General features: G+C 37.6%; 2 protein-coding genes across 3 annotated transcripts; both read right to left on the bottom strand.

The window, feature by feature from the left end:
• Positions 1-327: 327 nt before the first annotated feature.
• LOC147866118 (protein EXORDIUM-like 3) lies at positions 328-2,360 on the bottom strand. The gene has a single exon (XM_087316489.1). It carries the CDS (start codon positions 2,204-2,206, stop codon positions 971-973), a length of 1,236 nt encoding a protein of 411 aa, XP_087172615.1. The 5' UTR covers positions 2,207-2,360; the 3' UTR covers positions 328-970.
• Positions 2,361-13,572: 11,212 nt separating this feature from the next.
• On the bottom strand, positions 13,573-20,580 carry LOC147866117 (vacuolar protein-sorting-associated protein 37 homolog 1-like). 2 transcript variants are annotated; one of them, XM_087316487.1, is made up of 7 exons: positions 20,442-20,580; positions 19,467-19,640; positions 14,960-15,047; positions 14,789-14,828; positions 14,668-14,714; positions 13,984-14,104; positions 13,573-13,872 (listed from the first exon to the last, which is right to left on the bottom strand). In XM_087316487.1, exons 1-7 carry the CDS (start codon positions 20,456-20,458, stop codon positions 13,703-13,705), a joined length of 657 nt encoding a protein of 218 aa, XP_087172613.1. In that variant the 5' UTR covers positions 20,459-20,580; the 3' UTR covers positions 13,573-13,702. The 2 variants fall into 2 exon arrangements, with proteins under 2 accessions (XP_087172613.1, XP_087172614.1); XM_087316488.1 differs by having other exon boundaries at positions 14,978-15,047.
• Positions 20,581-21,370: the final 790 nt, after the last annotated feature.

Raw genomic sequence — 21,370 nt, 5'->3', positions numbered from 1 at the left:
TTCTATTGCCTCCAATCTTTTTACTAATCTGCTCTACATCATCACATTTTCTGGTGATTTTTCGCTTTCTCTTCATTACTCCATTTCTATTGATTCATTGCTTTTGATCCTTCCTCTCTGGTCTTTTCAATGGCTTCCTCTAAATCCTTCCCCCTCTTTTTCTTGAACCTCCTCTAAATCCTCGGATTCTGATGGATTAAGGAAGGACTGTGGTGTGCAGAAGAAGAGAATGAAGCTTTTCATTGGTATACGGTCTTTCCACTGAATGGATGGATATACGAAGTAATTGAGCAAAGATGATTGGACAAACAGAGTGAGAAAAAAGAGGAGAACAGTTTTTGTTGCTGCTATGAATGCAAATGTAAATATTAAAACGATTGTTCAATCGAATGTAAAGCCAAAATTTTGTGATCTGAGGGAAGAAAAAGAGAAGAAAACTATAATGTCTGTAGATCTGTCTGTATGTGTGTATGTGTGTAATGCTAGGAATTATATAAACTATGCACAAATCATTAAGAAAGGAGGCCGATCAGAGATAGTGTGAGGCCCGATTTGACTGCGTTGCTTTGCTTCAGGCGAAGGAGAAGAATCATTCGTGTACACCATTACCATTGCACAGTACAGGGAAGGAAGAAGAAGCTGCAGGAAGCTCAATTTGTTTCTTTGGAAGAAGAAGAAAGAAGAACGTGACGATGAAGACGAAGAAAGGGAACAGGCAATGAACCAAAGAGAAGGATACTGTATCTCTGACAACCAAGAAAGGGAAGAAGCAATGGAACTGAAGAGAAGGATAGTATGCATCTCTGACAATGAAGACAGGGAAGAAGCAATGGAGCCCGTGAGACAGATAAAATACGTCTCTTTTGTAAGATTAGGTTAGGATAGAACAGGATTTAACTCAGAAATGAAGAAATTTCTCTGAGGAATAAGCAAAATGTTGGATCTGTTTTACAGCTTGTTTCCCTCTTCGTTAAGCAGACGCGTTGGGGCCACGGCAAGCTTTGATTTCGTTATTCCATAGCCACTGAATAAGAAATCGACGGCCATTCACGCCATTAACATTGAAGCTCGCACCTGACTGATCTTGAGAGACTGTACCAGCATAACCACCACCTGCGCCAGGTCCATACATACCTTCGCACAGATCCGCAATCTCTGTAGGAGCCATGGGATCTGTACCAGCGAACCAGGCATTGATCAATGGATTCGATGACATCTCTGCAAGTTCGTGTCCTATCACACTGATCATCCCGTCCACTCCTATGTTGCCATTCGGGGATTTCATCGGCTTTATACTCTCCGCCATGTAAAATGGAACAGCGAACGGATATGCACAGGTCTCAGGACATTGTTTTGCAGAGTTCCCGATCCACGCGTATGGTAAGGTGAATCCGACAATGGAAGAATATGTGAAGTAATGGAAGCCGCAAGCTGCACTGCAGAAATCTTGTTGAACTACATCTTCGGAGGTGAGAACCATGTAGATACCTCCTCGGGGAGCCACTGGTAAGGTTCCATTGAATGGCTTCAGAGAATTCTTGATCACTTCCTGCGTCGTCATTCTTGTTAAGATCTTGCCATGGGAATAGAGATCTGTTGCCTCCCCCACGATTTTCAAAGAATCTGAGATGTGTGCTCCCGTTTGGTCTGTGTAGAGCTGGACGGTGCTCCACCATTCGCTAACTGAAGGAGAAGGAGGGGGTGAGGAGGAAGCGGAATCCTTGGCGATGGAGTTCAAGAAATCTCTGATGATGGATTGCTGGGATGGCTGCCATCTCCCATACCAGATCAGGAAGACTTTGATCTTCGGCGTTAGAACAGGCCCATTGTGGTATCGGACGTCCACAGTGGGAGTGACGATTTGGTAAGCTGCTTTCGCAAAGCGAAAGGAGCTTGAAGATGATGGCGATGGAGTCGATGAAGGCGACGAAGGAACACGGACTTGGAATGATACAGAAGATTCTGAGGCTAGCACAGCAGCCGGGAAGGATGAGAGAGCAAGGAGGAGGACGAAAAGAATGTAATAGAGGGGGCCAGAACGGACAGTGAAAGAAGAGAAGGAAGAAGAAGAAGAAGAAGAAGAAGAAGGTATAGCTGAATCGGAAGACTGTCTGTTGGCTGAAGAAGAAGAAGAAGAAGAAGAAATCATAGCTGGATTTGCGAGCTGTGTGTGAACTGCTGTGGGGAGAAGGGATGAAGAAGCCATAGCCGGGTGTGTGAGGAAGGGGATCAGGGAGTGAGAAATGAAGAATTTGAATGGAAGGAAGAAGATTTGGACACCACAGACAGTCTTTTCTGTCTCTGTCTGTCTGAAGAAGAAGAAGAATGGCGAATGGCGAATGGCGAATGGCGAATGAAGAAGAAGAGTGAAGTGTTGCTGCAGGAGAGAGAGAGAGAGACTGAGGGGGGCCTTTTATACGTGGTGGACGGACGCAGCAGCTGGAGCCACGTGGCGCCAATCCGACTGTCCACGTCAGCATACTGGACGGGCATCCGACGGTCAACCTCCACTCTCTCTCTTTCCGTGTCTCGTGAGCTGGCGCTCCCTCATTTTTATTTTTCTTTTGCCTATTTCAAACGTTCCATTTAATAATAGTAAATAATAAATAATAAAGTTTTTTCTTTTTTTTGTTTGTTTTTGTTTTTGTTTTTCGCTTTTAAGAGAGAGAGAGAGAGCCCCCGAAATATTATTGCTATTATTTACTTAATCAGGCAAATTGTCCGCTGCGATTGGACCCCATCCATCTGCCAGGTGGCGGAGACGCATCCGCGCCTCTCCCACGTGGCATTTCGCGCTGCTCGCCACGTGGGAGCTTAAGCCGACGTGTCGGCTCCGGCCGCCGGGAAAGAAAATTGACCGACGGACGGGGATGGAGAGAGACGCATATGTATTTCCTGGGTCTTTTGATGGCCGCCAGCTGGCGGCAGACGTGGCGGATGACGTGGCAGACAGCTGTCGCTTTTTCTCTCCCCCCACCACATACGCAGGCGGTTGAGAGCTGCCAGCGCATCTCTTTGGCGCGTACACGTGGCAGGCGCTGGTGTACAGGTGGCGCTAGGCGATTGGCGGGGAGTCGGCCTGCTGACGTGGGAGCGGAGCTGGCGTGTAGAAGAAGGGACAGAGCCAGCTGTTTCCTTCCTTTCTTTTTTGTTTTTTCTTTTTTCTTTTCTTCTCCTTTTCTTTAAAACTCTTAAATGCTTTGCACTTTTGAGTCACGTGTCCTAAAAACCAAAAACTGCGTGCCCTATACTTTACCCAAATAAGGAAAGGATTAAATTCCCTTCCTTATTTGGGTAATAATACTTATTATTACAATTTACTACTTGCTCATTCATATCTCTCTCTCTCTATGTGTGTGTGTGTGTGTACACAATTCATATATGTATGTATAGATATAGATTGACACACACCCATACAAGTAACTCATCCATCGTGTGTGTCCATCTGTCCGCTCTTTCGTTCGTCCCAAGTGTACGAAATGTATGGTCGAAATCTTGTGGTTCTCCCGTCCCCTCTTGCCTCTTTCACACATGTTCGATCATTCGTTTTTTCGTCTCTTGCTTTTTTGTTGTCTCGTTTGGATCGTTCTCAATATCGTTTTCTTTTTGCACCGCAACTACCCTCCTCCCTCCATAGCTAGCTCATTGGGGTGTTTTTCCTGTGATGGCCACTGACTGGTGTGGACACACCTTCACCCTCATCGGAAAGAACTCTACCTACCTTCCTATCTTGATTCTTAACTCCTACATCGATGGCTCTTACCATCGGGAATTTTGATCAATTTTTGATTAATTACTACACGCCCAGCTTGTTTGCAATTGTCATTGTGTACGTCGCGAGCTTCAGTTAGTTCACTACCAGTACTATGATGTCATTTGGTTTGTGTGAATAGGAGAGACACACGTGCCATCAAGATGATGCCCAAACCTATTAACGAGATGCTCCTTTTGGATATAGATGCCTACACGAGGTCTCGAATTAGCAAGACTATTTGTTGTGAACACAGACTAGATATTTTCTTTTATCATGGTGCTACATGAATTTACTTCATTCCCTCATCATTAGATTTTTTTGGAGCATTAATGAAATGTTACTTTGTCATCCTGTGGACCATAAAAGCCTAAATTTATTAATAACATTTCCTATGATAGCCTTTTAGAACATCATTATTGTTGGTACATAGTTTTTCATAAGGGAAACTATGTCTAGAATCTAGCGGCTCACCTTTTGCCCTCAATGTACGATTCAAAGATGGATTGCTCTTTTAGTTGTCCCTACATATATAACCCACTATTACTAGGGGCATCATTTTCCCTTCATCATTTCCCTAGCTCAATAGCTCTCTCACTATTTGTAGTTAAGTAAGTGAAGACATTCATCCAATCTACATTTAATAACGCAATTATGACATGATGGATGGTATAAGCACGGAGATGGCTTCCCTATCAATAGATTGAACCATTATGGTGATATAAGGCTTCACGACTACTCCGAATACTCCATGTACTCCCCCAAAACATCTATCACAATAGAAGGCTTCAAAAATCTACACTCATTGATCTAAAAAAATGCAAGGAACTCCAGGAAAAAGTGATATCCGTAGAACTCTTAAATAACAAGATGTAAATCAAACTCTTGATATAAATGAGAAGGAGAAAGCAACGAAGCAAGAAGGCCACATATTCAACCCTTAAATCCCCCAAGGTCATCTAGAAGTGAAATAGTGCAAAACTTTGTACCTTAGCCAACTAGAGCTCATGAAAAACTAACCTTTAGTACAATATTTCGAGACCATTTTTAGAAATAACGAATTGGTTTTAGAGTTTGTCGTGATCCTTAAAGGAAGGTAAATGTCACATTTTATGGACTTCTAAAGTGAGACATACTTAAGTGGATGATGTCCTGTAATAAACTATAAGGTTATTGGGAGACTTGATCGATTCTTGAAGTTTTTAATATAGATAATGTAGTAGGATAGGCAAATGGTCTCTGTTGAGAAAAATGAGCATTGTAAACGTTGTGTGTTTAATAAGTATGTGTTAGTATTGAATATGTTTAACATTTACATAATTCTAATGTGAACTAGCGATAGGAGGAATGTGTTCCTTTAAAAAATTCAACAAGCATGTTATTCATCTTTTAAAAACCAAATGTAACGTGTGTATTGATAAATATATATATACACACACAAACATACATATAGAAATATATGCATATATACTTAGATATCTGTGTTAATTCTCCGCATATATCGATACAAATCTATAATCACGTGATGAAAGTGCAAGACAACCAATTCAAGGATTAGTTTATTTCTCGTGTTACACTAGGTAGACAATGAAACGCATAATATAAGTGACTTGGGGGTGTTGCATACATTGACGCATGTATCTATTCTGTGTGTGATGTAAATATCTTCATAAATAAATACATATGCATATCATCACACACATGCACATATGTATATGTATATATGCATTCACACAGACCCACTTCATATCCTTATGTTCCTAATGCAGTGAACAATGAATTTAAAAACATCCCTCTACATGTTGCTTTGTGAGCACCCTATACATACCTCAACCCCCAAAAGATAAGATTCATTAAAATCATAACTAATAACTTATAAGAGTCGCATATAATTGTTCGGTGAAATCCAAGAAATGTACTCTAGATGTCATAGGAAAAACTAGTAAATCCATTTTCTACAAGAGGGATGCATATCAGGATATGTCAGACCTCTATAGAGAAGTACACAAAATCTTAGGTCATGGTACATATGATGGTAAATTTTTTGCAATATCCTCGTAATTTGTCACGAGTTTGCCTGTCGAAGCCACCTATAGACATTAGCAATATTGTATAGGACACGCATGTTGTTTCGAAAGCAAGACATCAACAATATTGATTAGGTTTTCTCCTTTGTACACAGACAGAGTCTACATGAAATAAATATGAATCAAACATTATAGAGAGTAGGAGTTGAGTAGGATATGCACTTCAAAAGAGGCACCTACCCCATCATACCAGAATTATTCGCTCCTTTTGTATTCCTATGTAGTGTGTCATGATACAAGATAAGTCATACATTCCAAAGGGTTTCTTAAATCTTGTTGTGTGTCATTGCATAGTATACTTTGAGTTCACTATTTCCTGAATATGAGCTCTAAGACCATCTAACAACTCCATTATAATAAAGTCTTTGACATGTTTGGTTAGAAAGGAAGTTGAGACATGAAAATAAAGTGCTTAAATGGTTTTAAATTATGTTAAAGATCTAGGCTTATGCACTCACTATACATATACATATATATTCTACAATTGTGTTGTTGGAGAAGATTTCCTTTTATTGTATTACAAGTCATTATGAAATGGAAGAAATTGTGTGCATTTTCTTGCGGAATTTCATCTTTGTTCATGCAAGTTGTGGGGCAAATACATTGGGTCTCGCATAGTGACATTGTGGGCACTATACAGACATGTTCATTGGAGGTTCCACATGAGTACCTAAGTTTCCAATAGGTCCACACATGGCTAGCTCCCTTACTCTAGGAGATGCATGCTATCGGGCGGGTCCACACCATGTGATTTGACAACTTGTAGTGAGCAAGTGCCAACTTGAGAAGAACAGCAAAAGCCAACTGCGCTTCTCAAAAGTGTGGATGTTCTCAAATGCGGGATGACATAAGGAATGTTGCTTTTGGAAGTCCGAGGGACATTAAGTTGCACTTAACCGCAAAAGCTTCAAGGGTCCATTTGCTGGAAGAGATACTACTCAGCTAATGTATTTCTTCAAGTACAAGCATAGCTCTGTTGTTGTTTTAAAGTATTATTGGTAAGGCTCTTTCTTTGAATGCCATCTCATTATTCATTGTATAGTCATAAACAATACTCGTCTCTATAGTTTTGAATTGATGAGAGGCCCAAGGCATCGATATTTTTCGTCTCCACGAGAAAAAGAAAAAGCGTAAAACAGATATTTTACTAGAAAAGATGCCATGACCTCATCAATCCATTTTTATTGTACCTTGATGGTGTTCTCTCACTGGCACTCTAATCCATCCATTGATACATATATACATTTGAGAAATATATACGGGGAGAGAGCCAATTAGTATTAGTCAGTAGTACATCATTACAAGATCTGAATCACATATACATACATTCTTTAAAGGACAATGGTAAGTTGTAACTTGTAGATCTTGCTCTTACACACAAAAAACAATTATTACTATCAATACCAAGATTCAAGCACATGGCACACACTCAAGCTTCTATTCCTCTCTTTAGGGCGCGAACCTCAAGGTAGTTCTCTATACAAGACCTGAGCATACTCTGCCTTTCTCTCTCTCTCTCTCTCTCTGGTTTTCGTGCATAACTTGAAACTTCTACACGGAATCAAACTTGGGGTTTCGTGATTGTGAGTGAGGATGTGTGCACACATACACAATGCACGCCCATCCATTCTTCATCCTATCTAAGTTATGATCCCATCAACATCTAGATCTACGACATTTTTGAAACCAGTTTACATTGTGCACACATATCCGTTTGCTATTAAATGTGGTCTTGTGTCCCCCTTTCCTTGGAGATCTAGCTCCACAAACACACACACAATCCAAAGACAAAGGCCACATCTCCCCCCTCCTAATGTCATTATGAAAGAATAGGAACATGCACCATGAATGGTGGCCTAACATATGCCCCATTCAAAATATATATCCAACAAATGGAATTGAGTAGTACTCTTCATTTTTGCATCCTAAAGCACTTGATAGATGTATAGTAAGATCTCTACATTTCCCCAACATATGGTAAGGCAATCAGGGAAATCTCCGTGATAGATATCATTGATGCATAATGAAATCATAACGAAGCTACTAAATGCATAATTGTTGCAACAAAACATGATATCATGTTCAAGATAAGCCACAAATATTGGTCTACTTGCATTATATATCTTTACGTTATCTGGTCGAGATGGATGTATGACATATGAACGTCCTTTACATTATAAATATATTTTCCCATAGGGATGACTCGTGACGGAACACATCTTCATATCCAAAGCATAGAAATACATATTCTAGTCATGCTGCATATACTATAATATTATATATCTTTATCCAAAAAACCACAAATAAAGTAGTCTCAACATCAAACCGCATGCATCATAGTAAAAACACACTTTGCATTTCAAAAGCAACATATTTACAATTCAAGAACAATGGCATTATGCATTCTTCAAGTTGCTTGTGTTTCATAATGCACTTATGGAAGTATGCGATTTGGTGACATTGATTTAAAAGGAAATAATACATGAAAAGTAACCATGTTCAATATCAAGAAAACTATTGAATGAAAAAGCATCCCAATTCCCAAATCATATGCGACACAATTGCAACCTATGATTGGATCATTGCAAAGAAGCCAAACTTGTTTATATTCGGCATCAACGTGGAGCCATGCATCAATGTGGTTTTGTGGAAACTTAGAAGTTACTGCTCAGAAATAACAAATGAAAGGAAAGTATAATCAATAATTGCTTATGTCCAACCTTTTTTTGTCTATTATTGAAATAAATTTAGGAGACTCCTCTTGGATTGTGATCTTAGATGGACAAATTTGCTTGGTTGTAATCGTTTGTGCTTGACATTATTTGCATATAATGGAGGATTACTTTTAGCCATGCTGTGTTGAAACGTGTTTTTCAAAAAAGACCATAATGTGGTCATAAACATGTTTATGCTAGGTCTAAAGAAAGTTCCAAAAATGAAGGAATCTCAAATGTGCATGATTAGGTTTGGTAGATGAACCACATGTCAATCAATCGCCACTCCTGGAGAATTGCTTGATGAAATCAATAAACCATGAAATTTCATTCAATTCCACCAATAAGCAATATGAGTGTACTATGGTGAAATGATACCAAGGTTAGGTTGGAGGTCAACTGCCTCGTTGGCAATTCATGGTGATGAGGCAAAATCATCCGGGTTGGCAAAAACTGTGTGACACCAAATTTTTGTCCGACTTGTTAAGATTGGACAAAATATTGAAGAGGGTAGCCTATCGAAATTTCATTAGTAGCATGCCTTTTTTTATAATGTACGCAAGCATCCACAACGTGCCCACGACCAATTTGTTTTTCTTTCCTTTTTAACTTTGGCAGTTGTCTGAATTGTCCCCACGATATTGAATAGAAGAACTCTAGAACTCTAGATTACAATTTACAATGTATTTCATTTCGGCTTTATGCAAGTTTGAAGGTGGCTTGAATAGATAGATAAACAATTTTGTTAAAAAGTCATATTTGGTCCTTACCAATGAATGATATTCTCTTTAATTAGTGAGCTTGTCAACTTATTTGAGGTCAAGGCTATACAACAACGTGCATTTAGAAGATAACCTTACCACCTATAGGCTACGATTGTAGATCGATGTGAATCAACATAAAACCCATATTTATATTGCCCTATTTCCTTTCATGGTAATATGGTAGTCACGAAGAAGTTCCCACCTAGATATCAAGGTTCATGGGTTAAAACAAAATCGAAGGTTCGATAACTATCCTTCTCACTAGTTGCCTAATTGTGCCACCTAGTTTAGAAAGAAGTAATGCTCATAGAGTTTGATTACTTGGTTCTTCTATTGAGCAAGATAAGTAGGCCAATCACTTGTCCTTTGTACTAAAAAGAATCAATCATATTTTTCCTAGAGTCATTTATGACACTTGTGTTGGTAATTTCCCTATGAGTTCATATGAATGCAATACATTGTATGGTTGATTTTAGCTTTGCATACGAGAAACCTAACCTTTCCTAGAGTCCATAGATTCAATTGGAGGAAAGTTACTAAGGGTTTGGATGAAATTTATAATATCTTATTTAAAAGACTCACAACTTTGATTAATGGAAGTAATATGAAGACATATTATTGAGCGCATGGAGGGAGACTTGAGTAATGATGAGCATGAGGGAGTTCTACGAGGAAATTGAGGAAGATCAACAAATAATTTGTCCAACATTTATATGTGCTACACAACTCCTTACATATTGTTTTACCTGTTTATTATATAAGGATCCTCCCACTCTTGTCCTTCGTATTTGCTAACAATTGTTTAGCTTTATAGGCACTCTGATGCTTAAATGGTTCTCTTGTTGCCCTTGTGATTTGCATCCTTATGTTTAGAATATTTCCAATCTTCTCCGTGATTTTGAACCTTATACTCAAGGACATGAATACAACAAGGACTTAACACCCAACTTTTGTTTCATGGTATCTATTCCAACAATGCATATGTGACTTAGATGAACCTTGCTCATTAGCCAATTTCAATTAGGTTTCAAAGACTTTGTGAAGGATTTAAGTGGGTTTATTCTGAAAGCTATAAAAGACGATAATTTATTGTTTGCAAGAGAACAAGAACAAGTGTAGTATTATTGAGTTGTAACATTGAATTTGAAGACAACAATGTTCTCCTCGAAGTAATCAAGTCCCAAGAATACGAGCACCAATCGTTCGACAACAATTCCATGCCAATAACCGTTGGAGGATTCAAAGCTCTACATGCTTGATAAAAAAAGAACAAGTTCACACTAGTATGCATGTTTGTACAATGGGGACAAAACTTGCCAAGCCCAAAGCAATGCTACCAATGGAATCAAACAAACACAAAGGCTCCAAACTAGATTCTTGAACCTCAAGCTACATGTAACCTTTGTCAAATTTTGTATATGTGAATGTTTATAACATGTTTTCCATATTGAAAATTATTTTGTTATCCATCCTCAAAATCAACTACCATTTTTTTTCTCTAGCTTGATCATAACAAATGGTCTTCTCACCTCACTTAAGATCAAACCTCATTGTACATGAGGCGAAGAGTGTTAGATATAGAGCATCATAAATTATGACCTACATCGATATCGCCTCCTAGGTACAACGATGACACATCAACACATGTTTTCAATCAGTCATGTTATTCTTTCAACATGTTCTTTTTCAACTTTCAAGAGTCTTGCAACAAGCTTTTACTTCTTACACGATGGACATATCAAAATTTTTGGTTCAAAAAGAGCACAAAATGCATATGATTGTTATTACAAGACATGGGGAAAGAACATTAGCACATGAAGTTGTAAGTCTTTTTAAAGAAATTTTGATTTGGAAGAACACAATGCATATATAATAAGAACGTATTAACAATAGCTTTCTCATTGCCTTGAAGAATACATAAAAGAGAAGCTTTATACTAGAGAAAATTCTATAGCTTTCTCTTTGATATGACATGTTTGACACCTTTTGTCAACAAAGCCAAGCCAAGCAAGCAAGCTACAAAGAGAGAGACAAGACAAAAGAATACACACTAATAATGTACCATTTATCTTGCACATAAAATTCTTTCCATGATGATTGAAACATCTTACCATATCCTACTCCTAGACTAACAGCCTATAATGATTTAACAAAATTCCAGCTAGCAAGAATGATTAATTTGGAGAAAATTCACCCCCTCATTAAAAATGTTTTTGTATATTCTCACTTCTTGGACCATAAGATTGAAGGTACGTCCTCAAACTAGTTCCAACTTCATCTATACTTAAACCTAGAATATTCTACTAATGACCTACCAAATGGATACACTTATAAGTATCATTATGTATGACACAACTTGTGAGAGATACAATAATGTCAATTTCAAGCCATAGCTATTGCTACTTTGCTGCATCTAGCATTAAAGGAATTCCCTCTTTTTTCTCTTAGAATGATGCTACTTTTAGAACTAGAATTAATTGAATGGGAGGAGCGGAGGTGATAAAAGGGCGATGAACTCCCAATCAAATCCATCATCAACATTCTAGCACTACATAACCTACAAATAGACTATTTTATTGAACCATTCATTCCAATGGGATGATGATGTCGTGGTTTGTGATTCTCCACATGGTTATAGGACTCTAACCACGTAAAGTTAGAACTTTCTTGGGTTGTATCTTTACACCACATTTGTTTATGTTATAGGCTTGTTCCCCAATTGAACATGATAAATATATTCTTTTTGAACAAGTCCTTAGGATATGATGGATCAACAAGTCATTTTATCACATGACTATTTTCTCTGAAGCCAATGACACAAGTCCCAAGAACATTTCAATGGTATGCCATGGTTCAATGTGTACTGGGGTGGCCTAACATGGAACTCATTTGATTTCGATGCTAATATTTTATCCATGATTTTTTTCATTATGTTTTCACTATCAAAATATGTTTATTACCATGTATCTCAATGGAGTTATTTGGTGCTTTACACAATGGCCACTCCACTCTAGTAATGGCAAGATTGTCTTGGTAGGAATTTATTGTCCGACGTCATCCATAGTGAGTTAAGAGTACAAGCAAAATGTCACCCATGTAAAGCAAGATGGAGAGCATTGTCAACAACTATGCCTTCGATCCTGCTACATTGTTGACAAAAGACACAAGTGTTTCACCCAAGGATTTCCACTTATACGTATTTAATGTTTAGGTATGAATACCTTGTGTATGGTACACATATTATACCTTAAGTTACTCGACCAAATTGTTCATTTTTTTGTTTAATATTGTACTTAACATGTTGGATCAATAAATACTTATAATACATATCCAAAGAAAATTGAAATGTCATTACACCTAAATAGAGACCTCAAACGTACAACTAATATTCAAAACCATTAGAAAATTCTCATTACAAATACTTTCCCCTTTATTTTTCTAGGTCTTTCAAATGTCATAAACCTTACTCATGCCTAACCTCCAAAATGTAATTACAACTTACAAGCTTTTAGAAGTTGGAGCTCAAGTGTAATAATTGATGGTACCCAATTTCCATAAGTAGTCTCTACCCCTACAACCTATCAATGGAGGTTTTACACTCATATGAATAGCTTCCCATATCTTGAATGGTAGAGAGGTCACCCCTGACTTTGGCTAATTCCTACATCTTTGTAATTTTGGCTCGTGGTATTACGTCCAAGTGTTTGGCAATATTCACAAAGTCATTGCAGATCAGGTTCCCATGTCTTCAATGGTAGAGGCCACCCTGACTTTGGGTTTCTTCAACGTAAATCTTACTTAAATTTGGGCAATTATAATTACACTCTGCAAACATCAAACTGTTTTCTGCCTCGTTCACAAAATGCCAATGGATGAACAAAAGCACCACAAATTTTGGGTCTCAGTGGAAATTGAATTTGGTAAGGGCACTAAAACATTATACAGGAGACAAATACTCATATATAATGCTTACATAATGTACGCCCACAATTGCATCTTGCCGCAATAGTGTACATCCATGTCATTGCAAAATATGCTAAAAACCATAATGAGTGGGTGCATACCTAGGACTTAATGAAGGCTAGTGGAAATTGAGAAGCATTTATTCAACCCCAACCATGGTCTAAACATAGATCTTACTTACACTAATATACCACTCTTCCATGTAAATGATCGTTACAAATGGATAGATGGTGTTAATTCCAGTTTCAAATTGTAGGAAATATCAACTAATAAAATAGCTAGACGCATACCACTTGAAAAGAACTATACTCCCTCTCGACTCTTCATGATTAGAAGCAATGAATGTGCTTAAAATTTTGGTACTATATATTCACAAAGTTACGGTCTTTGTTAAGTAAATAAACATATTCAAAAAACCTCAAATCAGCCTTGAAAACCCATTGAAGTTTTTGCTGCAAGTCGAATCAAAGTGCGCTTATGGTACAATAACCGTGTTTTTCGATAGTTCTGCAAAAATTCAGTTAAGTTGGTTTCCCCTGAAAGTAATTGCTGATAGATTATTTCTGATTCTTCATCTACTTTTGATGCAGCATCTAAAGAAAAATATATAATTCAGTCAAGTTAGTTTCAACCTCTCAAAAATGATAGAAGAATGAGAAGAATTTGAAAAGGAAAAACAATCTAGCTTTATAATGATAACTAACCATGAAGTCTCTCCAAAAGCACAACAGGAGAGTAAACTGCTTTCAAATCCGTTTCCTGTTTATGAACCTCATTGAATCTTTCCTGTGCTGCAGCAAGCTCTGTGGTTCTAATGATAGTGCACTGCATAAGATTCCCAATTAGAATGGATTGATTCCATCGCTGTATCAAAGGCTAATACCAAGCAGTCAAACACAGTAGTATTATTTGGAAACAAATATGTAAACAAAATTTCTGGTGTACTTCATGAAGGTAAATCATATTCTCCTAAAACTAAGTTGAGATATACACTCGCGTTGAACCTTCTTGCTGATGATGGTTATCTCTACAGAACAACCTCACAGATAAATAATGAATTCTTTATGGAGATGGAAACTATCACACCTCGAAGGAATTTACAGAACATGGTAATAGGTTGTCAATGCCTTTTAGAGTTATTTAAGGAGCTAATGCTTGCAGCATTTGGGCTATATTTTGTCATCCTTACAAGATCTTAAGGATACCTTAATGATATCCTAACAAAATAATCTGGATATCAGATTCTCAGGACTGGTTATAGCACGCTATACCTAATAACCAAAACTTTTTTTAAGACGCTCTTGAGATACAAACTTCCAGAGATAGATTGTTTTACATAAACTGTTGTTGGCATACATGATCACAGAAGTAAATTATTATTTGCACACCTGATTTCTCAGCTGGAATATGTCTGATTCTTTTTCCAGGTTTTTTTCTGCATGATAATTATAACATTAGTGATTGCTTACTTGTCCCTCGGGGAACTCTTAAAGCTCAAAGATATCTTACTTGCAAGTTCAACATTTTGGTTTAACAGCTCAGTCCACAGCTAGTACAATAAAAAAAAATACATATAAGGTTCAGTCTAGTGACTCTGATTAACAAAGTATTGATATTCAGTATCAGTCATCAAGATCTATAGTTGGAAGTGATGAATAAAGAAATGGGTAGGCATCTTACTGATTCAATTTGCCTTACTGATTCCAAGGAATAAAGAAATGAGGAATAAGCATCTTGATCTGAAAGCAATTTTTGCAGCTCTTCTGTGCTGCAAACAGTAAAGAAATATGTGTCAATCATAAAAAATGATGAACATAAATGTTACATATGACTTAAAAATAAACACCAAATGATATGCCCCTAGTTGGATGCTACAATCCTCATCAAGGTTCTAATTTATATGCTTGTTGGCTAAAGACCAACTCTCTGTCAATCTAGAAAATGATATTGGTTATTTCAAGCCAAGGGGCAAGTTATTATCTTTGGTGATGTGAATGCTCATACAAGAAGTTTGCAACTTTTGATACACAACAATCTTTCATGCCACACATCTCAAGAATGCATGAGGATATTCAAATATATAGTCTCTCTGCTGTTGATGAAAAAGATCTAAATCAATTTGGGAGGTTACTCCTACAAATCTACAATAGTACCGGAATGCTTATTGCAAATGGTGTACCCTTATGGCCCAACTGTAATAATTTTACATATAGAAAACGTAGTGGAAACAGTGTGATTGACTATGAGCTACTTTTTGAAGGTGTTTTGGATCACATACACAAACTCTCACTTGGTGAATGGACACCAAAATCCAATTGTAGGACTTTATGTATTGACCTCAAATGTGTGAAAAGGTTGGAGAGTGAGAAGGCTCCCTTCTTTAAGATTGACGATGTATGCATATGTTTTAAGAAATTGGCCTCTCAAAAAGCAAGCGATCTTCAATGTAAAAAGGACGAAACGTTCAAATGGATGAGAAAGGAAGCATATGCATGAACAAGTGATATGTTTAATCATGCATTGCAACATGGCATGCCCTATGATTGGACTACGAATTGGATTAAACATTTACACAAAGGTGGAGATATAAATAATGTAAACCATTATTGAACCATCGTGTTAAACTCACTACTGGCAAAACTATTTGGATGTATAATGGAATTAAAGGTAAGTGCATGGGCTAAAATGGTAAGAGAGCTTATAGAAAAAACACATAGCACCATCAGTCACCAAGTCACGCTTCAAGTATTAATAGAAGGAAGTCGCTTGAGAGGTAAGGGTTTATATTTTTGCTTTGTAGGCTTCAAGAAAGCTTTTGATATGGTACCTTATGAACATCATTGGAGATGCATGGAAGAACTCGGAGTGCCAAGAGAACATAAACTTGTAATTGCCTCAATGTGCTATTGGTGCATGCAAACGATGTGGTCCTATTTGCAAATACCTTAGGAGATGCAGAAAAGCTTCTGAGGGCATTAGAAGAATTTTAAATATATACTCAATAGTAGTGGAAAGCTTTAAATACCTTGGCCTTGAAGTTCTCTCAAATCATATATGGAATGAATGTGCTACCAACTGCTTCAAATACCTTAGGTGATGCACAAAAGCATGTGAGGGCATTGGAAGAGTTTTGCATATATACTAAATTTAGTGTCAATAGTTGTGGAAAGCTTTAAATACCTTGGCCTTGAAGTTCTCTCAAATCATATATGGGATAAATGTGCTACCAACCACCTTGAGGTGAGAAAGGGAGCATATTGTGCATTCGAGAATGCATGCAACCATGGAAAAATTAAGTGTTTGGTCCTCAAGAAATACCTTTTTGACGCTTTGGTGACACTGGTGCGGGGCAATTGGAAAGAGTTTGAAAATGTGAAAGCGCATTTTTGTACAAAGTTTCTCCAAGTCAAGAAACATGTTGGGCATAAAGGCCCCAAGCACTCTCTTATTTTAGAATATTTTAGTAGGGGGCTATTGTGTGAGGTGAGAGAAAGTAGAAAGAAAGAAAGAAAGATACACTAACGTCTTTTAAGAGGCCAAAATGGCCTATAAGACCAAACAAGAGATTATATCTTAAGTGTTGTCTCGTCTTTGAGAACAACAAATCAAAATAGAATAAGTAGTTATTTTAGTATGGGGCTATTGTGTGAGGTGAGAGAAAGTAGAAAGAAAGAAAGAAAGATACACTAACGTCTTTTAAGAGGCCAAAATGGCCTATAAGACCAAACAAGAGATTACATCGTAAGTGTTGTCTCGTCTTTGAGAACAACAAATCAAAATAGAATAAGTAGTACACAGTAAATATACAAGTAAGTAAGATAAAAACAGATGAGGGAATCTGGTTTTCAGCACATGTGAGATTCTCAAGTTAGACATATTGTAACTTTTGTCTTCGAAAGATCTCTAGCATAGGTTGATTCAGAATGGAGAGGTCTCCAAAGCGAGGGAAGCACCTGCAATGGCGGGAGATAATGGCCTTTATCTGTCGATGACAAGGGTGCTGTGGTCGTAGAGAAAATTGTGCAGAAAAATGGAGAGGAAATCCTAGCCGCTAAAAGTCCCTGTCTCATAATGAGAGGTTTGGAACCAATTATTATTGATAAGTAACTTTTAGGCCATTTTGGCATGTTCACACATAGCCAATGACAAAAATAATGTAAATGGCTATAACCCCTCAAATTGGGGCCAAAGATACAGTAAAAGTATGTCTAGGAAGCTCTAGAAGAGAGCTTTCGTAGGGAGGGTCAAAATATACTAAAACAGGAGAGACCTTGGGGCCTTTATCCACAATAACCTCCCACTTAAAGGACCAAGGAGGCTCCTTTAGGTTAAGTTACTCCCACCATCTATATACATTGTTGATGTTGTGCCTTCGGTAGACACTTTGTGAGAGTATTTGCAGGATTTTGTAAGTATTGACCTTGATCAAAGTGATTAGGCCATCCTCTAGCACCTCTTTGATGAAGTGATATCTCACATCAATATGCTTTGTGCGAGCATGAAACATTGCATCCTTTACCAAATATATGGCACTCTAGCTATCACATCCAAGAAAAGCTGCCTTTTTAGGCATCCCAAACTCATTGCATTGGTGCTTCTCTATGGGGTGGAAGTAAGGGCAATGGCATCCCTGAGTCTACTTGGAAAGAGTTTGAAAATGTCAAAGCACATTTTCTTACAAAGTTTCTCCAAGTCAAGAAACAAATGCTATACACCTTCCTACTTCTTGAGACGGTGTCACTTCCCATTCAATTCATGGTCATGGAGAGGGTAGTCGAGTACAAGCTTAATATTCAGAAAGGTCACTCACATTGATTTCCTAGAATTGTATGCGAAGCAAGCTAAAATACATAAGAAAATTTTCATGTTCCAGTTGGATGCAAGATACTAAAAAATGGTTTTGAAGATGGGATGCAATACACTTGCTTCATGATGCATCAATAGATTTCTATGTGAATGAGGCCTTTTGGCAATGCCATTGTATCGCCCATCTTGTTGTTTGCTATTTGAGCCATTGCTTCCGTATGACTTAGTTTAAACTTGCTTCAATGTGAAAGGGACATTGGGGCACAAGTGATAAGACTAGTCAACTATGCACATTTTTCCCTAAACAAGTTCAAGAGTTTGAGTATCACACTTTTAAACAATGCTCTACCTTTCATTACATTTGACTATGCTTTCCACACATCTTCGTCCAACCCAATCCTTCAATTGCGACATTCATTATTAATGTTCTTGAACATCGGGAGTCGCTACTTACTTTCAAATGTATTGTGCAAAAACATTACATTTTTTGTCTCATATGTAAGATTTGATCTCCAAAGACAATAATAAACTCTATCAATCATTTTATTTCATTCATTTCAGATGGATCGACATGGTCGCCCCTCAAAAGAGCTACGAACGAAGACAACTTTTAATCACGAAACTTTGGTCAATAGCATAGAGGATGAATCCATACCTACTTGTTCCATGAACGTTGTGTTATTGGTAACCTATACACTTCCTCTCATCAGCTAGAGATAGGAAAACTTTGTATAGAAGTATTTCCAGAAGAGAGGAGTAAATGCCAGCTCTACCAGACTACCACAAGGAACCTGATACTGAATATCATTGCATTTCTATGTTTACATCATATTAAGAGATTGAAAAATGGTTGCAAAATCTCTTTAAAGGGGTTTTTGGCCACCTCTTTAGACTCATAGACTACTCTTAACTACAGATTATTATAGTTCTTTCTACAAGAGATATGCATTAAAGTCAGAAAATTGAGAGAGCTCAAGTTTGATCCTCGCCTGGGCTAGGCCCTGCCTCATAAAACGCAAAGGACCTTTTGCAAAGAAAGTACAAAATTCTACAAAGGCACTATTTGGTAGGCCTCAGATACCACATTTCTACATGGGCACTACTAAAGCAGTTCCAATACCATGGGGTGTAATACTTTGCACTATGACTTGAAACATATACAGGAATTGCAAATGTTTCCCTCCAATATTGATGGTCCAATATGAACTAAATGCATTTTATACTGTCTATGGAGGCGGAGATGTCCTTGTAATCTGTTTTCCCTTCCAATGACTAATAGATCATCGGCATCATCTCTCTCTCTCTCTCTCTCTCTCTCTCTCTCTCTCTCTCTCTCTCAATGGAATTCATTTTGCAAGCAGAATGTTTAGAAAAAACTCACCTCTTATTCCTTAGTGAAAGAAAAATGTCAGAGGCACTTGATGTTGTAGATTGTGGACGCGAATATGGTCTGGAATTATTGTTTGTCGAGCTGCCTCCTGGTGCATTAGTTTCATTTCCACCTTGTCCAGGAGGATACCATACCTGCGTTGGATATGGCGGATAAGCGCCATTTCTGGATTAAATAAAAGTGAAGAGTCTAAATTGGAGTCCAAAATCCCATATTTTTTATGAAAAATAATGAAAATTACCATTTCTTGAAGTTGCATGCAACTTTAAGTTTGAACCCCATAGTTTCATAGAAACTAGTGAGCAGGTACCCTTGTTTTATAATGCATGCAAATTTGTTTGATTACATTGCTCCAAATCAAAACCCTAACTAATAAATTGAGATACTGATAAAGTGAAAAATTAGAAAATAACGCTTCTAATTCTCTCAACTATGATATCTTATTTTCTGATTATAACCATAATTATCAAATTAAGATTCTACTTTGTGCGATAGGGCGACCTAAATTTTCTAACTAGTAATTAAATCTTGCAATCAGCAAAAAACGCATTTCCATCTTCTCAGAAAATAATCTTCATAAAAAGGCTTCATTATCTTTATACATAGAAGCATATATTATGGTAATTTTCTCTCACAATAAAGGCCGACATCTGTGATATATATCAGAGGAAGAAAGATAAAAGAGAAACATACACAAAAAACATGTGAAATCTCTCTCTGTCTCTATTATGGTCTTATAGGTAATTTTGGCCTCTTCAAAGACGTTAACATATCTTTCTTTCTCTAACGGAGAGAAATACATTCCCTTAGAAAAAAGCATGCGAAAATATGCCGGACAGAAATGAAATAACCAAAACGAAAAGAAACCATATCCTTGCTTGGCTTAGCATGAGAAGGACCAAGGATAATGCAGGTGTTTGATTAATAAACAAAAAGAAAGAAAATGGGGAAGGATGTGGATCTTACGCGTAAGGCCTGTACATGATGATATGCTTCCCTTCTCGTTCGCGTAGCTTCTCTCTCTCTTTCTCTCTCTCTCTCTCGTTCCTACAGAAGAAAAACGCAGAGAAATGGGGTACGGGAGCTGTGTCTCGCAAGCTTGGGCATGATGGGGTGTGTGTGTGTGTGTAGATAACAGCTCGGCTCAAGCCGAGCCGAACCGGGCCGTGAAACCGTTTGAAACGGTTCGGCTTGGTTCATACTTGCGTGCGTGTGAATAACAATGTGTATATACGTACATATTCACAAACACTTGGAATTGTATATAGAGATCGATCGATGGCGCTTCTTACACAATCTGATCAATCGATCAATCGATCCGATATGGACTGCAAACTAGCTTCTTCCGCGATCTGATCGATTGGATTGCATTCAACTTCTTCTGAAATCCAATGGGCACTTCTTCTGCGATCCAATGGATCGCAATCAAATCGATCGATCGATTGCAAGTCAGCTTCTTCGCACACTCTAGTCGATCGATTCGATACAAACATTAACTGCTCGGTACATCTTTATATGTAGGCTTTTTAACACATCAGCATTTGTGAGAAAGATCATGGAAACTACCGTAGACTTTGCTTTTAATCTCAGCGAGGAAACATGAAAGTCTATCTTTACTATATCTCATCGAAGATCGAGTGTATACCTATGTTAGTGAACATTGTCTATTTGGGTGTGAGGTGTATTGTTGTAGGTGTATATCAAGATATCAATGATGGCCTTGCCAACAATGCAATAACACCAACACAATCCATATCCATAAGATCTCCAAGATTCCATGAACAACTTTAGTTCTATGCAATATGAGTCATGTCTTGGATTCTTCATCATGTTTTCAACAATTTTAATAAAATTACGCATTTTCCGAGGATCAAAATAGAATTCACATCTTAATT

Source organism: Azolla caroliniana, unplaced genomic scaffold, assembly GCF_043228905.1.
Source record: "Azolla caroliniana isolate FFs.n. ecotype wild unplaced genomic scaffold, voAzoCaro1.0.p SCAF_3, whole genome shotgun sequence".
Classification (NCBI taxonomy): Eukaryota; Viridiplantae; Streptophyta; class Polypodiopsida; order Salviniales; family Salviniaceae; genus Azolla; species Azolla caroliniana.
Note: the sequence above shows the minus strand (reverse complement) of the source record. Positions and strands in the feature narration are given on the sequence as shown.